Below are 22,270 nucleotides of genomic sequence, written 5' to 3'. Positions count from 1 at the left end.
GGTACTTGAGTCATCCAGACTGATTTGAGTGATTGATTCAAGAGCATCCATTTGGTTAGGAGCACAGTCAGAGCTTGAAGATAGGTTACAGCTCGCTTTGGGGCAACATAAGATTTGTCATAAAAAGATCTGGAGAGAACGATACGTGAGCAACAGGGATAAGACGGGTAACAGTAGAACCAGTACAATGAATTTACCCTCTCCCACACAATGAAATCATTCCACCAGGGCAAATGGCCATGTGGTTAGAAAGAATTTGAAAAAAAGAAAATCAGAGCTAGAAATTCATTCTCTAGTTGTGTCTGTTACAAGTCACATTTCTGCTCATGATATGCTATTCTCAGATAAAGATGATTTGGCTAACTGGATTATTTTTCTAATAGTCACTTGCTAAGAGTATGGTTTTCAAAAGGATGAAGAGGATGGAAGTACTCTTTAGCCTTAGAAAAGAGGGAACATAGTTAACTAGCTCACCAAGTATCTGAACCCCAGTTCACAGTGCACTGTTCTAATGAATAGAGATTGACTTTTGTATTTTTTTCCTTAAAATTTTTGGTGAGATACTGATAAAATGAGTTGTAGGGTAACAACCCCATCCCTATTCCTATGATTGAATTTGTTTTTCAGAAAATAATTTTGGGTAGTTGATAAATGTACATTGAATCCCAAAACTTGACTCATCTTTTTGTTCAGGGTATAGTACAGAACCATTTTACCTGGGTTTCTAATATTTCTTAATTGAGATTTACAGGAGAACTAATTTAAAGACTTAAAATCCTTAAAAGAAACAGTTTGTGGTATATCTTTTTTTTTTTTTTAAAGCTTATTGGAAAGCGAGAGAGAGAGTGCCCACGTGTGCGCACGTGAGTGGGGGAGGGGAGGAGAGAGAGACTCCCAAACAGGCTCTGTGCTGTCAGGATGGATCCCGACTTGGGGCTTGATCTCAGGAACCGTGAGAATCAAGAGTTGGGCACTTAACTGACTGAGTCACCCAGGTGTCCCTATTATGGTGTATCTTTTAAAGTGGCATGTATATTTTTTACTAATATTAAATTCCTGAATGACAACTTCTATTATTAATAATAAAAATATTATTCAGGCACCTGCTTGAGATTCTGTCTCTGTTTCTCTCTCTTTCTGCCCTTTCCCCACTTGGGCACACACTCTTTCTCAAAATTACAAATAAATAAACTTTTTTTTTTTAATGAGCCTGCTTCACACTCAGGTATTTGGAATGATTATTTAGAATGGTTCATATAGAATTTAGAAGTTATTGCTGTCAGTTTATTTCACAAAAATTATACCATTGGAAGACTGGAAATAGGTGGAATTCAAATTAACAGTTGATCATATCTGTACATGTAATATAGTCAAAGAAGTCTGTGTTTATTATTTAGGTAAGGCTTCTTACCAGTTAAAGAAGGAGTCATTAAGTAACTCCTAACATTTTGTTGAAAATATAATTTAAAAAAAAAAAGAATATAATTTTCTAACTGGCTGTGTGCTCTTGATCAGGCCATCTAACCTCTGAGATCTTCAATTTTCCTTCTCTGTAAAATGGGAGTAATGAACCCTATTTCATAGAATTGTTAGGGGGATCAAGTGAAAGTATATGTTAAAGTGCTTTTTAAATTGTGAAGTGCTACATAAATGGAAAAAATAAGATATAAACTAAATCTGTTTACTTTCAGATGTTTAGTAGCCCCCCAAAAAGGCTTCTTTTTTATTCCAAGTTTTCTGAGGAGGCCTGGCTCATGTATAAAGAAACTAGGACACTTATTTTTGGAATGCGATTTTGAAAAATCTTTTTTGGTCAGCTTTGGAACTGTAAAAAAGTTTCTTTAAGTTTTTCTCCCTAACAGTCATTGAATTATATTTGAATTGTAAATTTTGTCCTTATACAGGAAGATATCAAGTCTCTTACTGCACATATAGTTGAAAACTTTTATAAAGCACTTGAATCAATTGAATATGTTCAGACATTCAAAGGATTGAAGACTAAATATGAGCAAGAAAAAGACAGACAAAATCAGAAACTGAACAGGTATTGTTTTAAGTATATTGCATCTATAGTTTATATAATTATATCCAAAATCATCTTTTGTTTGGATCTGACATAAGAAATTTACCCAGGAGCATTCTTTCCATCATTAGATAGTACAGAATCTTCTAGAAGGGTAGGATATTCTCCTTACCAGAATCTTTTATGTGAAAAATGACTGCTTTGTATCATAACTCAAGGTAAATTTTTAGTTTAGTTTGCAATATCCTTAAATATTTTGGGATATTTTCTGGTTACATCTTGTATCACAATTGAGGTGGTTATGATATAAATTATACTCAGTTAAAATTACTTTAGCTCCTCTTGGTTATACATATTTATTCTCAAATTTAATCTGGTTACAAACTTTAAGTCATTAGTATTTGTGGTATGTTTCTTACAGTGTACCATCTATATTGCGTAGTAACAGATTTCGCAGAGATGCAAAAGCCTTGGAAGAGGATGAAGAAATGTGGTTTAATGAAGATGAAGAGGAGGAAGGAAAAGCAGTTGTGGCACCAGTAGAAAAATCTAAGCCAGAAGATGATTTTCCAGATACTTATGAAAAATTTATGGAGACCAAAAAAGGTATTAAAATTTTAAGTTTTTGAATAGTGCCTCATTTTTAAATACAGAAATTATTGAGTTGTCTGTCAAGATTTGGCCATAGTATATAAAGTATGAAAGATATGAATTTTATAGTGAAATGTGACCTTTTAAAATTTCCACATCTTTTTCCAAAGCTGGGACTTATTTTCATGTTTAAAATGTTTTTCTTGAAACTTGTCATTTTGTGATGCCCTTCATTTACTATTTAGAAATTATTATATTTTCTGAAATTATTATATTTTCTACTTAATACATTGTCTTCTGTGAATAATCTTGGATTTATTTCTGTACTGAAATCCTCAATAATAATAGAGACCATACAGATCCATAGAAACTTTCCAGAGCACTCTGCCTTTTACAGCTGAGGAAACTAAGCTCAGAGAAGTAACTTTGCTCTTTGAAGTTTTAAAATCATTATAAAAATTTAATAAAGATATACTATCAAGGGAAGAGAAATGAAAGTAAAATTTCCCATCCTTCAAATAGTTTAACTTGTTTTTAAAACTGAGATCTTACTTAGCTTTCAAAAGAACGAATCACTTTAATTCTATGGCCTAAAAAATTACCATTATTGGAGTACTGCCCTCCATATATCATATAAATGTTTAATACAAATTTACATTTTGAAAAGCAAAGCATTTCCTGGACTTCATATAAAGTTTGTGATTTTGAATGTGAGGTATTCTAAAGGCAATTCTCCTTAGATAGTGTTTTATTGATTTATTACATTTTTCCTGAAACCGTTGTTCCCAGCATCACTCATCATGTACTCGTTAATGCTCTTAGTTCTGTTTACTTCAGCCTGGGGGAGCAAATAGCCCATTAAAATGTCCTAAGGAATAGGTGGTAATTTTTGGTGACCTAATTCTTCTACCTTTACTCATTACAGGCACTACCCTGACTGCCGTGAAAAGGGGCAGTGAGGCCGTGCTTGAAGCACCACATCCACTCAAGAATCATACACAAAAACAGCAACCAGATATGAAAGGATAGTAGATACCTATGTCATAAGAGAAACAGATAAAGGAACCTGGAATATTCAGGAAATAAGAGACTGATAGATATGATCATATCATCGTCTTTAAGCATTTAAAATACTGACTTGTGGGAGGGATTATCAGGTTTTCACAAGGACTATAGGAGTATAGGATCAGTGCAGTGAGTAGAAGCTGCAAAGAGACAGTAAAAGGAAGTCAGGCAGGTAATGAATACTTGATGTGTCCTAGATACAGCAGTGTAGAATTCTAGCGTAGGATGGCAGATTCTGGTATATAATTCTTAAGATCCTTTCTAATCCTGAGATTTCTAAGATTCCAGCTAATTAAAGACTTACCACTGTACACATCATGCTGTACTCTTATAAAGCAGAGGCAATGATTTATAGGTTTTATTTTTTTTTTTTAATTTATATTTTTTTCCCAATATATGAAATTTATTGTCAAATTGGTTTCCATACAACACCCATTGCTCATCCCAAAAGGTGCCCTCCTCAATACCCATCACTCACCCTCCCCTCCCTCCCACCCCCCATCAACCCTCAGTTTGTTCTCAGTTTTTAACAGTCTCTTATGCTTTGGCTCTCTCCCACTCTAACCTCTTTTTTTTTTTTTTTTTTTTTTTTTTTCCTTCCCCTCCCCCATGGGTTTCTGTTAAGTTTCTCAGGATCCACATAAGAGTGAAAACATATGGTATCTGTCTTTCTCTGTATGGCTTATTTCACTTAGCATACACTCTCCAGTTCCATCCACATTAATGATTTATAAGTTTTAAAGTTACTGTGCTTTTCAGATGCTTTGCTTAGGAATCTTTACTAAAAAAGATTTAAATTTTTGCTTTAGCAAAAGAAAGTGAAGACAAAGAAAACCTTCCCAAAAGGACATCATCTAGTGGCTTCAAATTTACTTTCTCCCACTCTGCCAGTGCTGCTAATGGAACAAACAGTACAAACAGTAAATCTGTAGTGGCTCAGACACCACCAGCAAGTTCTAATGGATCCTCTTCCAAAACTACAAACTTGGCCACATCAGTAACAGCCACCAAGGTATGTGAAACTATTCTATACACAAACTTTGCTTTTTCCATCTTTAAAATTATTTCATGTTTACTGAAGAAAATTTGGATAATAAAAATAATTTCAAAGAAGAAAGTTTTGCTCGCTGTCATCAGAGAACATGACTGCTAATATTTGATTCTTCTTTAGGTATATGGGTTTATCAGACATGTAATTAAACAGTTTTGTATCTTGCTTTTATTTATTTGTTAAAAGAATTTTTCTTTGTTACTTAAATACTGTTGATGACCACAGAATTTCATTTTATTTATCTGTATCATAATATTTGTAAGCAACACACCCAGTAATATTTTGGAGCACATAAGTTGATTCTGCTATTTCATTGATGGGACTGCTGGTATTGTTGCATTTTAAGCTATTTTCTTGGATAGATGCATAAAGGAATGTTTTCATACATATTATCAGATACATCCAGAATGTCTATACCAGCTTATGTTACTATAAGCATTGTATGAGTGTGCTTGGCTCACTGCAGCTTTGCCAGTGTTGTTAAATTTATTTTTAATCTTTGCCCATTAGGTTGCATAGACAGAATAGATCTCTTTCCCAATTGTGTGTCTTGTGTTAGTAGCAACGTTATTAGCCTTTTGAATTTGCTCTTCTGCAAGTTGTCTTTTCATAGTCTTGTCTTTTTAAAATTGGCTTATGTTTTTCTTAATATGAATGAATCTTCAGTTATAAGGATATTAGCCTTTTTGTTACTTGCATAGCATATATATTTCCCATTGGTTACTGTTTTATATAAACAAGTTTAAATTTTATATAAAACTCTCTTCTTTCATTTATATTGTTATTATACGCAACCATCCTTTTCCCCTAAAAGGAGTGGCATAAAATAAAAAGGCATAAATATAAGACAACTGTTAGGAGAAGAGTAGAAGGACAATAGGAGGGAAATGTTATAGTAGTAGAAAACCTAATCTTAAGTGATGCATCTAGTTTTGAACACAAAATACAATTTGAATTTATTGTTTTACAAAAATGTGGAGTCTAGTCAGTATTGCATTGAGGTAGGCTCTTGACTAAAGATCACAGAAGTAGCATTGTCAGTGAGATTCTACTGCTTTTGAAACATTTTATGTTTTTTAACTAGAAATTTTAAAATTAATTTTCCCTTCTTGATAGGACAATTTAATGTAATATTTGTGATACTATAGTAAGAATATTTGCTGTGGAGTTCAATTGTTTGGGTTCAGATCTTGGCTTAGCCTCTTTCTAGGCTGTTTGACCTTGAGTAAATCATTAAATCTCTCACAACCTTAGTTTTTTTTTTTCATTTTAAACAAGGATAAAAGAGCAGCTACTCTAAAGGCATGTTGTAAATATTAAATTTTTTAATAAGTGTAAAGAGCTTAGAACACTATTTGCACCCTCTCAATATAGCCTTTTTTTTTTTTTTTATTAATCAAAGCAATACATGCACTTACTGTCAAAAGTCAAAGTAGTATTAAAATGTTGAGGGAAAAAATCAGTTCTTTTTCCTTTCCACAGAGATAGCTTAAAACTCTTGTACCTTCTATTTCTAAGTAATATGTTAATACTTCTGTGTTGTTTTGCCAAGTTTAGACCTAATTTATTCTTGTTATGGTAGGTAAGAATTTAGCATGTGAACAGTCCTTACCACACCCTCACCCTTATTTCTTCTCTCACAATTTTTGGTTAAATAATTGATAATTTTATTGCTGTGATGACAATATAAATATTCTTTGTGAATTTTTTCCTGGTCTTTTTTCCTATACTGTATTTTTCTTGATAACTTTTCTCTTTCTAGAGTAAATAATGGCCACCATTTTTTCATTTGTTGCAGTAGTTAGGTGCCTGTCACTAATTCTTTAACTACCTCTCAGGTTAGTTTCCACATAGTGTCCCCTGTGGAGACCTCTGTCTTGAAGCCTCCCTTCCAGTTCCAGCTTAGATCGGTTGCTGTCTAGATTTGCTGCACAGCTTTTGTCTTATGGCTGCCTCAGCCATCATCCTAGTACTTCTTTTGCCTCTCTTTTTCTTGGATTGTTTCCTGCATCTCATGTCTCTGGACTCTTTCTTGATTTTCCCTCCCGTTTTGGTGGAACATATCCTCTAATAATTGTTTTCTAAAAAAAAAAAAATGCCATGAGAGGTAAAATTTGAGACCTTCATGTATGAAGATATGTTGATTCTGTCTTCATATTTGACTGACAGTTTAACTGAATATAGAACCAGGTTGGAAATAATTTTCTTTTAAAAATTTGAAGTTACTGCTATCAAGTAATCTGAAGACATTCTTATTTATGATCCTTTGTGTGTGCTATTTTATTTTCTTCTTGGAAGCAGCCAAACAGTCATGTCCTTCAATTTGAGGACATTTTGTGCTATTTCACTATTAACTTATTGTTTGGATGTTGGGCCTTCTAGGTTTATCTTATAATTTTCATAATTTTCCTCGCTTATTACTCATTTTTTAAATCTTCTTGTTCTACTTGCTGGGTTATTTCTTAGAGTTCTTAATTTATTATCCTTCCAGATAATTTTTTACTTATGACCGAGCAAAATGAAATGCAAGCACTAACACATTTTTTACCCTTTCGACACTAACAGCAGATTGCCGTATCCGTCTACATCTTTTTGGGGGACAAGGAGAAAACAGTTATTGTTCTTGGAAAATAAATTGTTCAGTCACTCTAAACTATGACAAAAGTTTGAAATTAAGCGAGATAGGAGTTTACGGAAGTGAAACTAGTTAAATTGGCTCTCAGCCTTTTTCAACAAAGTGTAGCCACATTTCTAAGTGGTGGCAGGTTCTTTATCAGCAGTGCCCTTTTTAACCATTTTCACTGTCTGTTTATTGCTGTAATCAAATTGATTGGTTCTTAAATAGATCAGATGTTAACTTTTCTAATTCTCCTTTGCAAGGCATTCTAAAGTTCTAATATATTTTTTAAAATTGCATTCTTTGAGGGGTGCCTGGGTGGCTCAGTCTCAGTGTGTTAAACGTCCACCTTCAACTCAAGTCATGATCTCATAGTTCCATGAGTTCGAGCCCCACATTGGACTTTCTGCAGTCAGGACAGAGCCTACTTTGGATCCTTTGTCTCCCTATGTCTGCCCCTCGCCTCTCATGTTCTCTCTCTCTCCCTCTCTCAGAAATAAAAAACATTTTTAAAAAAATTGCATTCTTTGAAAACTTGATAGTTTTCAAGGCTGGTAAGACATTAGCTACTAATGAAATTACAAAGTTTTTTTTTTTTTAGCTGTAGAGCTATAAAACATGCACGTTTTCCTTGAAGAAAAATAGTTAACAAAAAAAAAAAAATGAAATCAGAATGGGAAACTATTAGTAGGCAGCCAAAACAAACACTTCTTTTGCCCCAGATTAACAAAAGAGAACCCTGCTCTTGCTTTTTTCACATAACACATAACAGACTTATCTGGGTGAACTTTCCATATCAGGATATAAAAGAACTTCCTCCATAGAATTCCAGCGTATGATACACTTCAATTTATAACTAACCCTATTGACGCATTTAAAAAAATTTTAGTGTTTATTAATTTGGGAGGGAGGGAGAAAGAGGGAATCCGAAGCAGGCTCCAGGCTCTCAGCGGTCAGCACAGAGCCCCACACGAGGCTTGAACTCACAAACCACAAGATCCTGACCTGAGCCGAAGTCGGAGGCTTAACGGACTGAGCCACCCAGGTGCGCACCCCCCCCCCCCGCCCCCATTGGTGCATTTTAAACTTGTTTCCAGCCTTTTGCAGTTAAAACAATTGTATGTGACTTTCTACACAAAATATTTCATATACATGTGTATTTTTTTTTTTTAGTTTATTTAGTTTTGAGAGAAAGCGCAAGTAGGAGAGGGGCAAAGAGAGAGAGGGAGACATAGAATCTGAGGCAGGCTCCAGGCTCTGAGCTGTCAGCACAGAGCCCGAAGCAGGGCTCGAAACCATGAACCAGGAGATCATGACTTGAGCCAAAGTCAGACACTTAACTGACTAAGCCACCCAGGCACCCCCTTATACGTATTTCTGTATAGAATGTACATTTACAGTTTATCAAATTTACTCAGTAAAATGCAAATAAGTAGGTAGTTTCTTAACATGGTATGTATGGCTGATACCAAAAGCTAGCTTTATACTTAAGAAAATATTAGCAGTGTTCCTACCAGAGTTGGGGGACAAGGTAGGATACCACTATGATTGCTGTAATTTAACCATTGTTCCTGGGTATTAGCCAATCCAGTTAGGTGAGATAAAGAAATTAAAGCTATAAAAATTAGAAGATGTAAAAGCTATCACTCCTGCTGATGATTTTTAAAACTTTTATTAATCATGTTTATGGAAGATCTGTCCTTTGTTTTTTGCATAGAGGATAATTCTTGAATTCTCTCTCCTTAGAATTTTTTAACATGATGAATTATATTAATAGTTTAAGTCCAGAATCTGTCAAATTGTTTACAGGGTGCACCTGTGGATTACAGGTCTTTTTACTTCCAATATTTCACATTTTATATTTTTATTCTTTTCAGTAAACATTTTTTTTTTACTGTATAGGAGTTTGTTTATGGTATAGATATAGAGATAAAATTGAAATTATGTAGGTGAGTGTTTCAGATAGACTATTTCTTAAAAAGTTATTTTAAATGTTACCCATTGGGAACTGAAATGTTTGTACATTATGATATATAATCTGTAATCCCTAAGCATAATTAACACTTTCCTCGATAACTTGTTATCTTTGTGAATATCAGACTGGTGTCTTTTTATAAGGTAATAATGTCTTCTGTCTCCTCTCATCTAACTTGTTTGGCTTGAAACCAAATAAATAAGAATGATATTAGTAATAGCAGCTAATAGCAGTTACTGAACACTAACTACATACTAACCACTGTGCCCAGTGCTTTTTATGTTTTATTTTCAATTTAATTTTCAAAATAGTTCAGTGAAGTGTAAGTACTGTTAATACCAATTTTACAGATAATGAAAATGAGGCATAGAGATACTAAATCACTTGCCCACAGTCATGTACCTAAAAAATGGTGGCCTTGGAATTTGAAGTCAGGCAGACTACAATCAAATACATTCTTAACAATTTAGCCATATTACCTCTTGCTTATCAAACTTAAGACTTGTGTGTTATTAAGCTGAGAAGACAGCAGAAAGATGCTCACGTAAATATATGTTACAAAGAAGTTTGATTTAATTCCCAGACTTTCTGATAACTCTTTCTAGCTGCTCAGAGACCTTTGTTGATTAACATTACAGTGGTTCAGTTATATTTTGGCAAAGTGTTACTGCCAGATGTCTGGGTTCTTTAGACATGAAGCTACGTAGCTGTGAAGTAGGAGTTATTTCTATTGTATTTGAGGTCTGAAGGGTTTAAACTAAATTCATTGTTTACAGCAGCCTTTTAACCTGTGGGACATACATACTAACTTCATGGTGTCGGTTCAAAATGAACACAGACCTGAGAACATGTAATTTTCTGGGTAGAATGTGTAGAGCTTTAATACGATTTTCAAAGGGATCCATTACACATAAAAGACCAAACACCTGAATTACCTCATCTTTTCTTTTGGTTAGAGAAAGGTAGCCCTAAATTTTTTAGTTATTAGTTGTATGACCCATTTCATGTGTTCTTTATCATCAAAAGCAGAATGAAAACAGTGGTGTGCACATAGTGATGAAATACATGAAGAACAGAAGCGAAAAGGAGGCTACTTGTCACTATTTTATAAACATAGAGATGAACTACTTCATCTCCAAGGTCCTTCCAGCTCACTCCTTCCAGTATCTTGATGATTTGTGAGTCCTACTTTTTGGAGATAATACTTTTCCACAGTGAAATTTTGCTGAATTGAATTGTGAGGTGTCATTAAAAATCCAAGGGCTGAATAAAAAAGTTGAGGGTAATAACTTTAGAGTGCCACCAACTAGTACCAAGTGTTCATAATTTTCAAGCAGTTACTGTATCAAATTTATGTTTGAGATATATATGATTAGAAAAGTTGTGATGTCTTTAAAAGCAACTGCACTAATCAGCTTTTTTTCCCTTAAGTTATGTATTTTAAAAAAAGTCTTTTTATTCTTCAATAGGGCAGTTTGGTTGGTTTAGTGGATTATCCAGATGATGAAGAGGAAGATGAAGAAGAAGAAACATCTCCCAGGAAAAGACCTCGTCTTGGCTCATAAAATACTTACTGGGGACCCTGAAACGTGTGGTCTTACTAAAATGCTGCATCTGTTCAATGAACTGAAAATCTGAATCAGAAAGCTTTCTCACTTGAACTTATAAATATACAAGGAGTAGCAAAAGATACTCAGTATATCAGCTAGGAGAGTTTAGTTCTGTAAAAAGAAAAACAAAAAAAAGGCTTCCCAGGAACTTGATTGCTTGCTAGTAATTAAGGGGTTTGCCTTTCAGGCTGTCAAATAAAGGTTAGTGACCTGAACCTGGGAGATAGCCTCTCAGTGAGGAAACTCTCAGGTTTGGGAATGGCTTGGGGAGGGACAAGGTTGATAAAATATTAAATGCAGGGTTGCTCCGGGGGGGGTATCCGATCTAGAAACAATTGCAGAACTTTAGTTACAAACCCAATAACATTACTTGTATAATGGTGCTGGCCATGTTGTTCTTTTAATCAGTTGCCTCTTTTTAAAAAATTTTTTATGGAAAACAAATTCAACTATCATAAAAGTGAAGTTATGCTGTTGGGACCATTTTTTGAAGTTTTAACAAATTCAGCCTTATAGGTAGTTGGAGGGAAGTACACTCTGTGTTACAGTACATGTTGAGTTTTCTACACCATGAATTTTCAGTATTTTGATGAAAACAAGCTGGATTCAAAATGGAGAGTTTTGTCAGTAGAACTTTAAAATCAGCACTTTTAGAGATAACTGATGCCAAGTATCAGTACAGTATTTCGAAATGATTTTTTCTAGAAACTTGGGAGTGGGTTGAACAGAATGTTTCCAACTGTCTCCCTCCCAGTCACTCTTTGGTGGAGGATACTTTGAAGTCACTTTCTGTTTTGTTAAGTTGTCTCTGTCCAGAGCTGCAAGCTAGTTTTAAAGTGTAATTTATAAAGACTCCCATACAAAGAATAGTGCTGAATTAAGTGGCATATCTAGAGGCCATTTTGATCCAAGAAGTTACTTAAGTATCAAAGTCAGTATGCAGCACATGAAGTTTTTCCATAAACAAGGGTGTAATATTAAAGCTGCTTTTTTTTTTTTTAAAGAATAAAAGCACATTCCATGTACGTAAATGAACTTAAAATAGTAAGTTGAGGCAAACAGTTAAGAAGTTTTATTTTTAGAACAGCAAGTTAACTGTAAATATTTTAATGTTAGTTTTGCTCATCTATGATCTGAGATCATGCTGAAGTGAGAAAAACGTCCCCCAAACTACAATTTAATGCATTGGGAAGAAAAGTGAAAAATAGTAATTCCAGCTACAATCTTCAGATCACCCTTGTAATGTGTTATGGGTCCATTTTTCCTGGAATAGCTTAAACTGAAGCAGTTTCCCCTGTTTTGGAGATTTTGTAGTTAATTTTAATTTTGGCTATTGTTTGGAAAAGATGGGCTGTCTGTGTAGATATGAAGTATAGTTTTTCCATAAAACAGATGTTTATTTTGTATTAAAAAATACCACTGTACTTGTTTTACACCATTTGTATACATGTGGTGATATTAATGCTGACCTGTAAAATTCAGGAATTAAAATGTGACCCTGTAATTCTATGATTGTTGCTTTTGTTTGGTTTGTTGTAAATATAAGTTAACTCCATTTTGAGATATGTCCATTTTATAGTATCTTTTAAAAGTCAATAAATTATCCATAGATATTTATTATAAACCACTAAGTCAAACACCAATCTGAATGAAATAATTCTAACAAAGGTTGACTGCACTTTAAGTATTACTGATTCTACTTACAGAAGGTGTGCCTTGGGCAAATGAAGTCCCAGCACCAAAACATCACAGCATGGGGCTAGTCTTATCTCTTTGATTAAAGGTTCATATAATGAAAAAGACCTTCCACTTTAAGAGGCAAGTGACTCAGGATAATTTAAACTAATATCAGTAAAATTACCATCTGAATACATTTTCTTTCAAGAAAGTTCTGTGAAGCCCCTTTCACTCCTCTTAGCTCTTAATAAATTTCCTCTTGTCATCTAAGAAGCCCAGGTCTAAAGCATTTCCCTATTTACTCTTGACTCTTACTGATTAAGTAATTTTAAAGTTCCAGTAGGAAATATTATCTCCATACCTTATGGAGAGTTTAATTTTCCTTTCTGAAGAATTGCCACGAGTCAAACATTTAAATCCTCATCATCATAGATAGGAACCATTCTTATAGCAGAAATGTGAATGTTTTGTTGACTTACAGGAAAACAGTCTTCTTGGTACCCTAGGCTCACCCACAATGATATGAAAAGAGGACTTAAAGTATCCCTTGAAAGAATATTAAGTTTCCACATGTTAGCTACTGTCTTAATGACTACCCTCACTCAGGCAGATCAGGATTTTTATATCTTTATCTTCACTCCTTGAAGCAAGCCAGAGCCCACATTTGTATGCCTGAGGTTCTCTTAAAATTATATCTGTAAACATGTATCCAGTATAAAAACTATTTTTAATAAAAAGTTACATGAAACATTTCTGTGTTTTAATCACTAGTTTTTCCTCTTGTCCATCTAAGTGATGAAAATGTAACAAATGTAAAGTAATGCTGGTTTTTCTCTGCAGGTTGAAGACTGGAGCTAAGCGAATTTTGGTATCCCTTTTTAAAAGTTTATAACTGTAGATAAATTGGAATTATAAATTCAATCTCAGGAGTAACTAGAAAAGGGGGTGCCTGTTGGATGACACAATACAGGAAGTTTCGGAAAGAAAGGTCTTCTACTATTCTGGTTATCTGTGAACAACTACAGAAGACCACCCAGGGCCACTTCACACAAAAGACCTATACCCAGGGCCACATTCCCCCCTGGAGGCTCAATCAATTATTCCCTTTATCTTTTTTAATGGTAGGCTTCCTAGAAAGAGTAATTGAGTATTTTTAACATCCCCCACATCCATTTTCCAAGTCCCATTTGCTCTTGCCTCACATGTAAATGCCAAAATCTATCTTAACACTGCCCATGATAATTAGTCTTTTGATTGGATTTCCTTATACCTGGTATACCCACAACTACTCTTAACTCACCGAGTAGTCTCCGTACAGCAGCCACACTTTTTTTTTTAAACTGAACAGTTTGATGATGTAATTTCCCTGCTTTAAAACTTTTCAGTGATTTCCCACTGCCATTACAAAATCGAAAATTCTCACATTGCCTACAAGGCCACGCAAGTCAGTACCCCACCTACCTCCAATTTCACACACTAACCCTCTCCCTTCATTCTTTGTAGACTCACCATACTGCCCGCTCCTCACAAGGTGCTTTATTCTTTTCCCGATGGCAGGACCTGAATTGTTCCTTCACATTTCTCCCTGTAATCAGCCTTACTATCAGCTTGAATATTCATTGCCTTCTCAAGGAGGCTTGGCCAAGCCTGCTTAGAACACCACCTTTCCCTTTAAACACTTTGCTCTTTGGGCCTTCTTCGCTAGCCCCATGAAGGCAGGGGCCTTGACAATCTAGTTGACTGCTGTACCCCTGGCACTCAGCACAGTGCTTAGCACAAATAGGTAGCCAAGTCTGAGTAAATAAACGCGCTAGCAATTGAGTTTCTATACCCTCTCAGCTCGAGTAGCTGCCCTCCCCACCACCCTTTACCTCAAAAGTTTAATAAAGTAGTAATAATGAGCTTATATTTGCATTTACAAACAAATATTTGAAACTAACAGGCTCAGTTTAAGGATTAAATAATTTATTTTTAAGAAAATTTGAACTTGTGCTAAATTGCTTTTAAAATTACTTATTAATAACTTCTTCTTTAAGTTTCTCTGCAAGCAATCTCCTCTTTAGTAATGTTTGCTTCTCCTCTGCTGTCATTTCTGGTTTCTCTGTCATTTCCTTAAAAAACAAAAAACAAAAAAAAAAACAAAAGAAAATAAAAGGAAAAAATTGGCTATAGTATAAGATGGGTTCATTAGTCTAGAATTCCCAACATACTGCCTCAAAGAGCACTTTGAGTAAGTAGAAATTTAAAAAGCCACATGTGGACTGGGTTCCCTAAATCTCTTCTTGGCAAAAATCTCTTCTTAGAGAAGAAAATCTCTTGGAGTTTGTGGCCACGGTATTGCTTTGTGATTAAAGTATTTCCAAAGGCTTAGGTGAAACAGACTGCTGATCTTTAAGCACTCAGCAGGGCAAGTAAAGAAACACAAAAAAATGTTTATAATGAAATTGCTGTCACCTCAACCTCACAAAATGTTCATATCATGGCGATTTCACTGTAGAAAAAAACTTGGCAGGTGCTACACTCGCAGGGAGGTTAATAGGAATGGATGGACTACAAGCAACATTCATTATCAGGACTGTCTTGCACACACTCTGATTTTGAGAATTCCACCTCCAGATTTGCAAATTTTGACACAGTAAAGCCATCCATACCTCTGCTTCCCCAGCAGGTTTTCCCTTCTGCTCAGAGTTTTGTATCTGCTTAGTCTTCATATCCTTTCTCATGGACATCAACTGATCTCGCTTCTGCTTGAGATAGCGCTCTCGTTGCCTGAGCTCTTCCGTTCCAAGTGTTGATAAATTCTGGGTCAAAAAAGAGAAGGAGCCATTTAAATTCAAATCCACACAATAAGTGGCACAGATAGCCACTGGCTTATTGAACTCAAAATTGAGTTCAAGATCATAACAAAAGCCAAGTGTATGGCTGTTTACATTGTTTGTTCTTAGTACTTTGCCATTTTGCTCATAGTTCTTAAAAAGTAGTGCTTTTTACTTACTGCTATTGGTCCTTCAATGCTTGCATGTTCTAAGCCAGGAATCTTCAGGCCTTTTTGTGGGAAGGAGGAAGTTTCAGGCAGCATTTCCAGCTTTCTTGCTAAAGGTTGTACTGACTGATTAGCAAAATGCATTTTAACTTCTGGCAGTAATTAGATAGAGACCAATTAGAATACTGTAAGAAATATTCAGTATGAGACTAGGTTCACCAAAATGAGCTAGTGTTTTTTTCTCACTGACTTTTTTCTTATTTTCCAATCAACACACACTGATTCAGTGCCTATATTGTGTCATATACCTGGTGACAGTAATAAACATGGTTTCTGTCCTCAAGGAGCTAGAACTACTCTTTCTCTTGAATGATGACATTTCAACAAATACCAAGCTCCTGCTGTTTGGTACTACAGCTACAAGAAGTATAATTCTTGTCTAAAGATTAGAATTACCACTATAATGTAATACAAGGCTGACACATAAGCTAAATAAATAGTACACTAAAATCCCTTCCTGGTAATGTAATTGGTTGTCAAACTTTTGCTTGCAGGTAAAAACTGTTAAGTGAACCTTTATTTTCAGAACAATGAACTTAAAGCTATAACTTTTTGTATTGGCAGAGTGCATGCCAGTAACATCATTTTTTGTTTGTAATACATACTGAAGAGAACTACAAACCTACCAATTCTTTAATAAAATGTAAAGATTTTAGAGTTAAGGTAGAACTCAGAAGAGAGATAAGAGAGCACTCAATATTTTCCAGTTATTTGGTGACTGCTAAGAGTAAGACGATTAAAATGCTAATTGCTTTTCTGAGCAATTTGTTACTATAAGATAAGGTGATTTTTAAGACAAAACATTTTCAGGGTAAGTATGTGAACCATGAAAGACAGCAGAGTGAGAGAAGAAAAGACTCAGTGAAAACAAGATGGGACAACATGATCTATGTGTCTCAAAATGCTTGAAAATCATGGCAGCACAGTAAAACCAGAAATAAGTCTCTGTATGAACAAAAAACTTGCCAAAGGACCACTGCTTTAGCATGGAGCGAGTGGAATGCTGGCAGGGCCAGGGAGGCTGGAAGAAGAAAAGCTCTTCAGGCTCTTGGACATAAGGGAAGCCTCCAAAGAAGAGATGAGGCTGGAGCTAACATTCCAACCAACCTAGACAGGGAGCTACAAAACTAACTTAGAAATAAAGACCCACTTCAACAAATTAGTCGTGATTTGCTCACAGGAGTTAAACATGCCATTCTTACTAATAGTGACTTTACACGGAGGTACGCTTGGCCCCCAGATATGGAAGCAGAGAGCTGAAGAAGGACAATTCCATTCATTCTGAGGAGGGGGGAATCCCAGGCACATAAGTATCTATTTTTTTTTTTTTTTTTAATGTTTACTTATTTTTGAGAGAGCGCACACACGTGAGCAGGGGAAGGGCAGAGAGAGGGAGACAGAAGATCCAAAGCGGGCTCCATGCTGACAGAGCCCAATATGGGGCTCAAACTCATGGAACCACAAGATAATGACCTGAACCAAAGTCAGACACTTAATGGATTGAGCCATCCAAGCGCCCATGCACATAAGCATTTATATTCAACTCATGTACTTGCTCTGGATAGTTCTTTCCTTGACTTTGTTATGAACATCTTGTATATTCTAACTCAGACCTAGAGAGGAAAGTACTTGAAACCAAAATACTTAGCTTCTCTATTTCTAGGAATAGACCATCAGAAAACCAAGAAGCTAAAAGATCATCTTATCTCTGGCAACTCTTTGCATCTATCTGAGAACAGATGCTTATCCATTTCTAGCAAGAACCAAGGAAACACATGAACAAAAGGATTAAAAAGGAAGTCAAACTGCTTTTTGATTCTTCCCAAATTAGGTCTTCAAAATGGATTTCCATCACTTTGCATAAAATGATTTCCCAGAATATCAGATATACTCATTTTTTAAAAATAGAATAGTTTTTCAAAACTAAAATTATTACTTTAGAAATTATCTGCCATTTTTTCTGTGCACTTATGTGCATACTTGAGTTATATGTAGTTTGAGATTAAGTTTTCTATAACTTCACTTTAACAGATAAAGAACTAGAGGGGCATCTGGGTGGCTCAGTCAGTTAAGCATAGGAACTTGGCTCAGGTTGTGATTTCACAGTTTGTGAGTTCGAGCCCCTCATTGGGCTCTGTACTGACAGCTCAGAGCCTGGAACCTGCTTCAGATGCTGTCTCCCTCTCTCTCTCTCTGCCCCTCCCCTGCTTGTGCGCGTTCGCTCTCTCTCTCTCAAAAATAAACGTTAAAAATTTTTAAAAACAAAAAAACTAGACAAAGCAAATTTATTCAAATTATGTCAAACACAAGACTGAAGCAGTGTGCACTTAGGTCTGTATAAAACAGAAAGTTAAATTTAGGCCAACAAATTAAAAAAGAACTCAGACAAATCTAAAGCAGGTACTTTCATAAATATAATCAAATGAAGTTTTTCTACCTAGAATCTGAATATGAAAAAAGAAAAATGATTCCATTTGCTAGGAATAAAGAAGCAAGGCAATTTCATCAACTTGCTTCTGTTTCCTATACCTCATTGTTTTATCAACTAAGAGTACCGTAAAATCAATGAGTAAAAAATCAAACCTATCCTATCTCAATTATAAAAGTTCTTCTTTTTTTTTAAGTTTATTTATTTTGAGAGAGAGAGAGAGCGAGCACGAGAGAGTGCATGCAGGTGCAAGCAGGGGAAGGGGAAGAGAGAGAGAAAGAGAGAATCCCAAGCAGGCTCTGCGCTGACAGCATGTGGCCTGACTGGGGCTCGAACCCACAAACAGTGAGATCATGACCTGAACCGAAATCCAGAGTCGATGCTTAACCAACTGAGCCACCCAGGCACCTCAATTATAAACACAAGATTTGGAGGCAGAAGACCAAAGTAAGTTACGGTTTTACCATTTAAGTGCTCAGTGATTTTGGACAAGTCACTCAACTTCCCTGAATTTCTTATAACACAGTAATAATAAGACAGCAGAAAAATAAGGATCACAATATCTACCCGACAGTTGTGTGGGTTTTTTAAATAAGAAAAGGACATTTATTTAAAACCATAGAAATGTAAGATAAAATGAACTGAATTCATGCTCTTGGCTCCACTTCTGTTTCAGAATTACTTGTTTTCTTATAAAAGAAATCAGAATATAGTGAAAATAGATTTGCTGTACAGTGAACAAGTTCATCCACTAACATTTCCCACAAGGATTCTCATCAATTTTAGTTCCAATGATATTTCCTGACTAAACCTCTGCATCAACTGGCTACTTCTTGTTTTCTAGTTATGCTTGAATTCATTAGTAAAATAGTATTACCTTTCCAAGTTCAACTTCTAATTCACAGACACTATATAACCGTGGTCAAGGAAAACAACAGATGTGATGTGAACATATGTTGGATGCTGTAGCCATGGCACAAAGGCCGGTGTCTCCCTCAAGGAATTTGACTCACTCCCCTGGATGCCAGGCTTCACTTAGAAATCTGGGGACTACACTCTGTCAGCTGAGTGTTTCCCACCTGCAACTTCTATAGCTAAATTAAAAGAGAATTGTAAATACCAATGGCCATTCAGTCATTTTGAAGGTTAAGTATGCACGAGAAAGTAACACACTCTTTATAATGTTTATGTATTCATATTATTAAAGAAAGTTCAGTACACTTCAACCTTACCTGCGGGTGGGTGTGCAAAATGTTCACCATCCCCTTGGGAGTTCATTTTTGCAGTTTCACTTGCATGCACTGGAGGCTCTTCTGTTTTAGTCTCTGATAACTTTAGGAATTCATAACACAATTAAAAAATTTTTAGATTAATTTTGACTAATTCACTACTTAAGTTATCCAAAGATGTCATTAAATATTGTCTACTAAATCGATAATGAACAAGAGATTTTCCAAAGTTTTCAGCACTTTACATCTTTTACTTTTTGAGGTAAACATTCTCATTTCAAATCATGAAGTGCTAAGAGTAACCAACAAGGATGCTTAGTACTTCAGACTTAGCAAGAAGTTAGGTTCAAATCCAGGCTTCACCCCTTACTACTCATGTGACCTGAGTAGTCATTGATGTCATTGATGAGGACACCAATAGTACTCTAAGAGAAATAAATTCACTAAATTACAAGGTGCTTTTCCACTTAAAATAATCTATATAGCACTACCACGTTATGCCTGAAGAAACCACCGACTGGTTTATTTCCATTTCTAAAATGGGAGAGTATATTTAAACCAAATAAATCATTTAAATCTTAGAAAGAACTTAGTCAACTGATAATTTGTTTTTCTTAAAAACAGTAAAATCTAATCACATGTAGCTTGTTAGGAAGCTCATGACAGAAGCCCCTACATGCTGGCAATGAACACAGGAAGATTCATTATTATACTATCAGCTCCACTTTTGTGTGTTTCAAAATTTCCGTATAAAAACTGTAAGAAAAGTTTTTAAAAAACCCAAACATGTACACCTAAAACATAGTATTATTCAAGAAGCCGAATATAGTTTCCTTATAAACCAAAGTGTTCATACTAATGTCTTCTAATAGCAGTTTTGAACTGATTTCTGTTCTATACTCTTACATTAAAAATATTAATATCTAAGAATTGCACGTTCATTCACTAAACGGAGATTTACTTAAAGATAAATAAATCCCTCTTAATCCTAAAACATCTCTATTTCTCCTGCTCTTCACTGGGTACCTTGGGAGTGAAATAAGGTTTTTCAAAGACAATGCATGATACACAAGCATGTGTCATAGTGATTGAAGGAAAAAAAGGAAAATGACTTTTGAATGATTGAGAGAGAGTTTATATTCGGTTTCCCCTTCCCTTCAGAGAGATTTGGGCAAGTGTAGAAAGAGAAGCAGCTAGAAGAAGGAAGAGGAAAGAATAAATATTAGCTTCCTTCACCTTAGCCAGATACATGTTTAATTTATCCTTAGGAAAGATTAGGTACTTTATAGAAATAGTTCTTAATGGAAGAACAGTATGCCAGGAAATATAATTACTAAACCATTCTGCGGCAGGCTGATAATGTTAAAATCTTCAGGAGACCCTCAGGAGTAACTATAGCTGCTATTTCAAAACAGTAAAGGAATCAAAGAGAGCAGGAAAGTAAAATATTTTTCTTAATTGTCTCCATTCATAAAATTAAGGGAAATTTTTAAAGGAGTCTCTCAAAATATGAATGATATTACAGTTTTGGGGAGTTAATAATCTCAATGTTTATTGGGTATTTAAAAGGTAGGTTGCTGGATGGGTTATAAAGTGAATATGGTTATAAAGTTACATATAAATGCTTAGAATTGCCAAGAGAATACGATACTCTGAGGAACTGTGTGGTTCCACATAAGCAGCAAAACCTTGCCATATAAACCTAAGAGATAACAGCAATGAGAGAAACCTGGCTGGCTCAGTAGGTAGAACATGAGACTCTTGAGCATGAGGTAAAGTGTTCGAGCCCCATGTTGGGTGAGTTTACTTTAAAAAAAAAAAAAAAGAGAGAGAGCGAGATAACAGCAATGAAATACTTCTACTATACTAATATGCTCTGTGGGCACCTGCTTTTTTCTCTTCCTTTCTTCTTCCTGGTCATATTCCTCTTTTGATTTTCTGAAATATACAAAAATAAGGTAGAAAAGTAAATTTTCTTTTTTGGTCAAAGAACAAATATTCAACAAACAACATTCTAAACTAAGCTCACAATGTGTTTAAGGAATCTTGGAAACCAAGGTGGAAATAATTAGGCTTTTCTTAAAGCAGCTTAGTCAACTGAGAAAGACATAATATACACGGCATAAAATGGTAACATAAAATATGGGTTTACTCATTTCTTCTGGAAATGTGAATGCCCCAAACTGAACAAAGATCTACAGATTTGAAATCCCAAACTCAAATTTGAATGGCAAATCTGATCTCTCACTTTAAAATTATGAGATCCATCTCTCCCCCCATTCTAATTTTTCCAGTGGCATGGGAGTTACCACAAAGCTCTCCTGATATCATTATGCCAAAGCCCTATCAGCTTTTGTAAAATGCTCACTGAGGCCCCCTGATTTAGAGAAATAACCAAGTCAACTCTCGTACGTGTTTATAACTAAGCTCTACTACTCTATAGTAGTACATCTCCCTCAAAAACCTAAGGGCTTTTTAGAAAATAAAATCTAAAAGTACAATGCTGATCAATTTTCAGACCATGAATCAACCAACAGAAGCAACCAGTACAAGTCAAACTACCAGTCCTCTAAACCTATTATCAATATCCTTAACTCTTCAAACCTATAAACTCAAAGCATCCTGTGTTTTCTCAGGCTCCCATCTGCCCCTGCTGTGGGAAGTACGACCTGGCCAGAAGAGGTTGGGTTCACCTGCAACACCTGCCTCCCTCCCTACAACCACTCAAATCCCCTGGAAATAAGCACTAAGTCATGGAGGTTCTTCCATAGTTCCTCACTAGACCCATCCTCCTACTGACCATCCTGCCTGTCCTCCCTTCTGCTTTGACGTTGAAACGAGGTGGGTAGGGCTGGAACTACAGGATGTTATAAGACAGTCATGTGTGTGGTTAGGGCTGAAGAGAAAGGAAGGGCCCCCAAAGGGCAAGGCCCCATTCTGTAGGGGACACATTGGCCACAA

General features: G+C 35.4%; 2 protein-coding genes across 5 annotated transcripts in view; one reads left to right on the top strand and one right to left on the bottom strand.

The window, feature by feature from the left end:
- PPP4R3B (protein phosphatase 4 regulatory subunit 3B) overlaps nt 1–12,441 on the top strand; it is a 64,645-nt gene extending 52,204 nt beyond the window's left edge. Inside the window, exons 13-16 of one of the 3 annotated variants that reach the window (XM_042932310.1) lie at nt 1,905–2,044; nt 2,466–2,629; nt 4,489–4,691; nt 10,792–12,441. In XM_042932310.1, the coding sequence (XP_042788244.1) occupies nt 1,905–2,044; nt 2,466–2,629; nt 4,489–4,691; nt 10,792–10,887 (603 nt within the window). In that variant the 3' untranslated portion in view covers nt 10,888–12,441. Of the gene's footprint in view, nt 1–1,904; nt 2,045–2,444; nt 2,630–4,486; nt 4,692–10,791 lie in introns of those variants that run through there. The other 2 variants (XM_042932309.1, XM_042932311.1) reach the window with 2 other exon arrangements.
- A 2,116-nt stretch (nt 12,442–14,557) lies between these two features.
- CFAP36 (cilia and flagella associated protein 36) overlaps nt 14,558–22,270 on the bottom strand; it is a 29,907-nt gene continuing 22,194 nt past the window's right edge. The window contains exons 6-10 of one of the 2 annotated variants that reach the window (XM_042932312.1): nt 21,196–21,247; nt 19,313–19,412; nt 15,605–15,744; nt 15,261–15,410; nt 14,558–14,720 (exon numbers count right to left, since the gene is read on the bottom strand). In XM_042932312.1, the coding sequence (XP_042788246.1) occupies nt 14,619–14,720; nt 15,261–15,410; nt 15,605–15,744; nt 19,313–19,412; nt 21,196–21,247 (544 nt within the window). In that variant the 3' untranslated portion in view covers nt 14,558–14,618. The remainder of the gene's footprint in view (nt 14,721–15,260; nt 15,411–15,604; nt 15,745–19,312; nt 19,413–21,195; nt 21,248–22,270) is intronic. The other variant, XM_042932313.1, reaches the window with a different exon arrangement.

Source organism: Panthera leo, chromosome A3, assembly GCF_018350215.1.
Source record: "Panthera leo isolate Ple1 chromosome A3, P.leo_Ple1_pat1.1, whole genome shotgun sequence".
In the NCBI taxonomy this organism is placed as follows: domain Eukaryota; kingdom Metazoa; phylum Chordata; class Mammalia; order Carnivora; family Felidae; genus Panthera; species Panthera leo.
The sequence above is the reverse complement of the archived record's forward strand: the minus strand, read 5'-3'. Positions and strand labels throughout refer to the sequence as shown.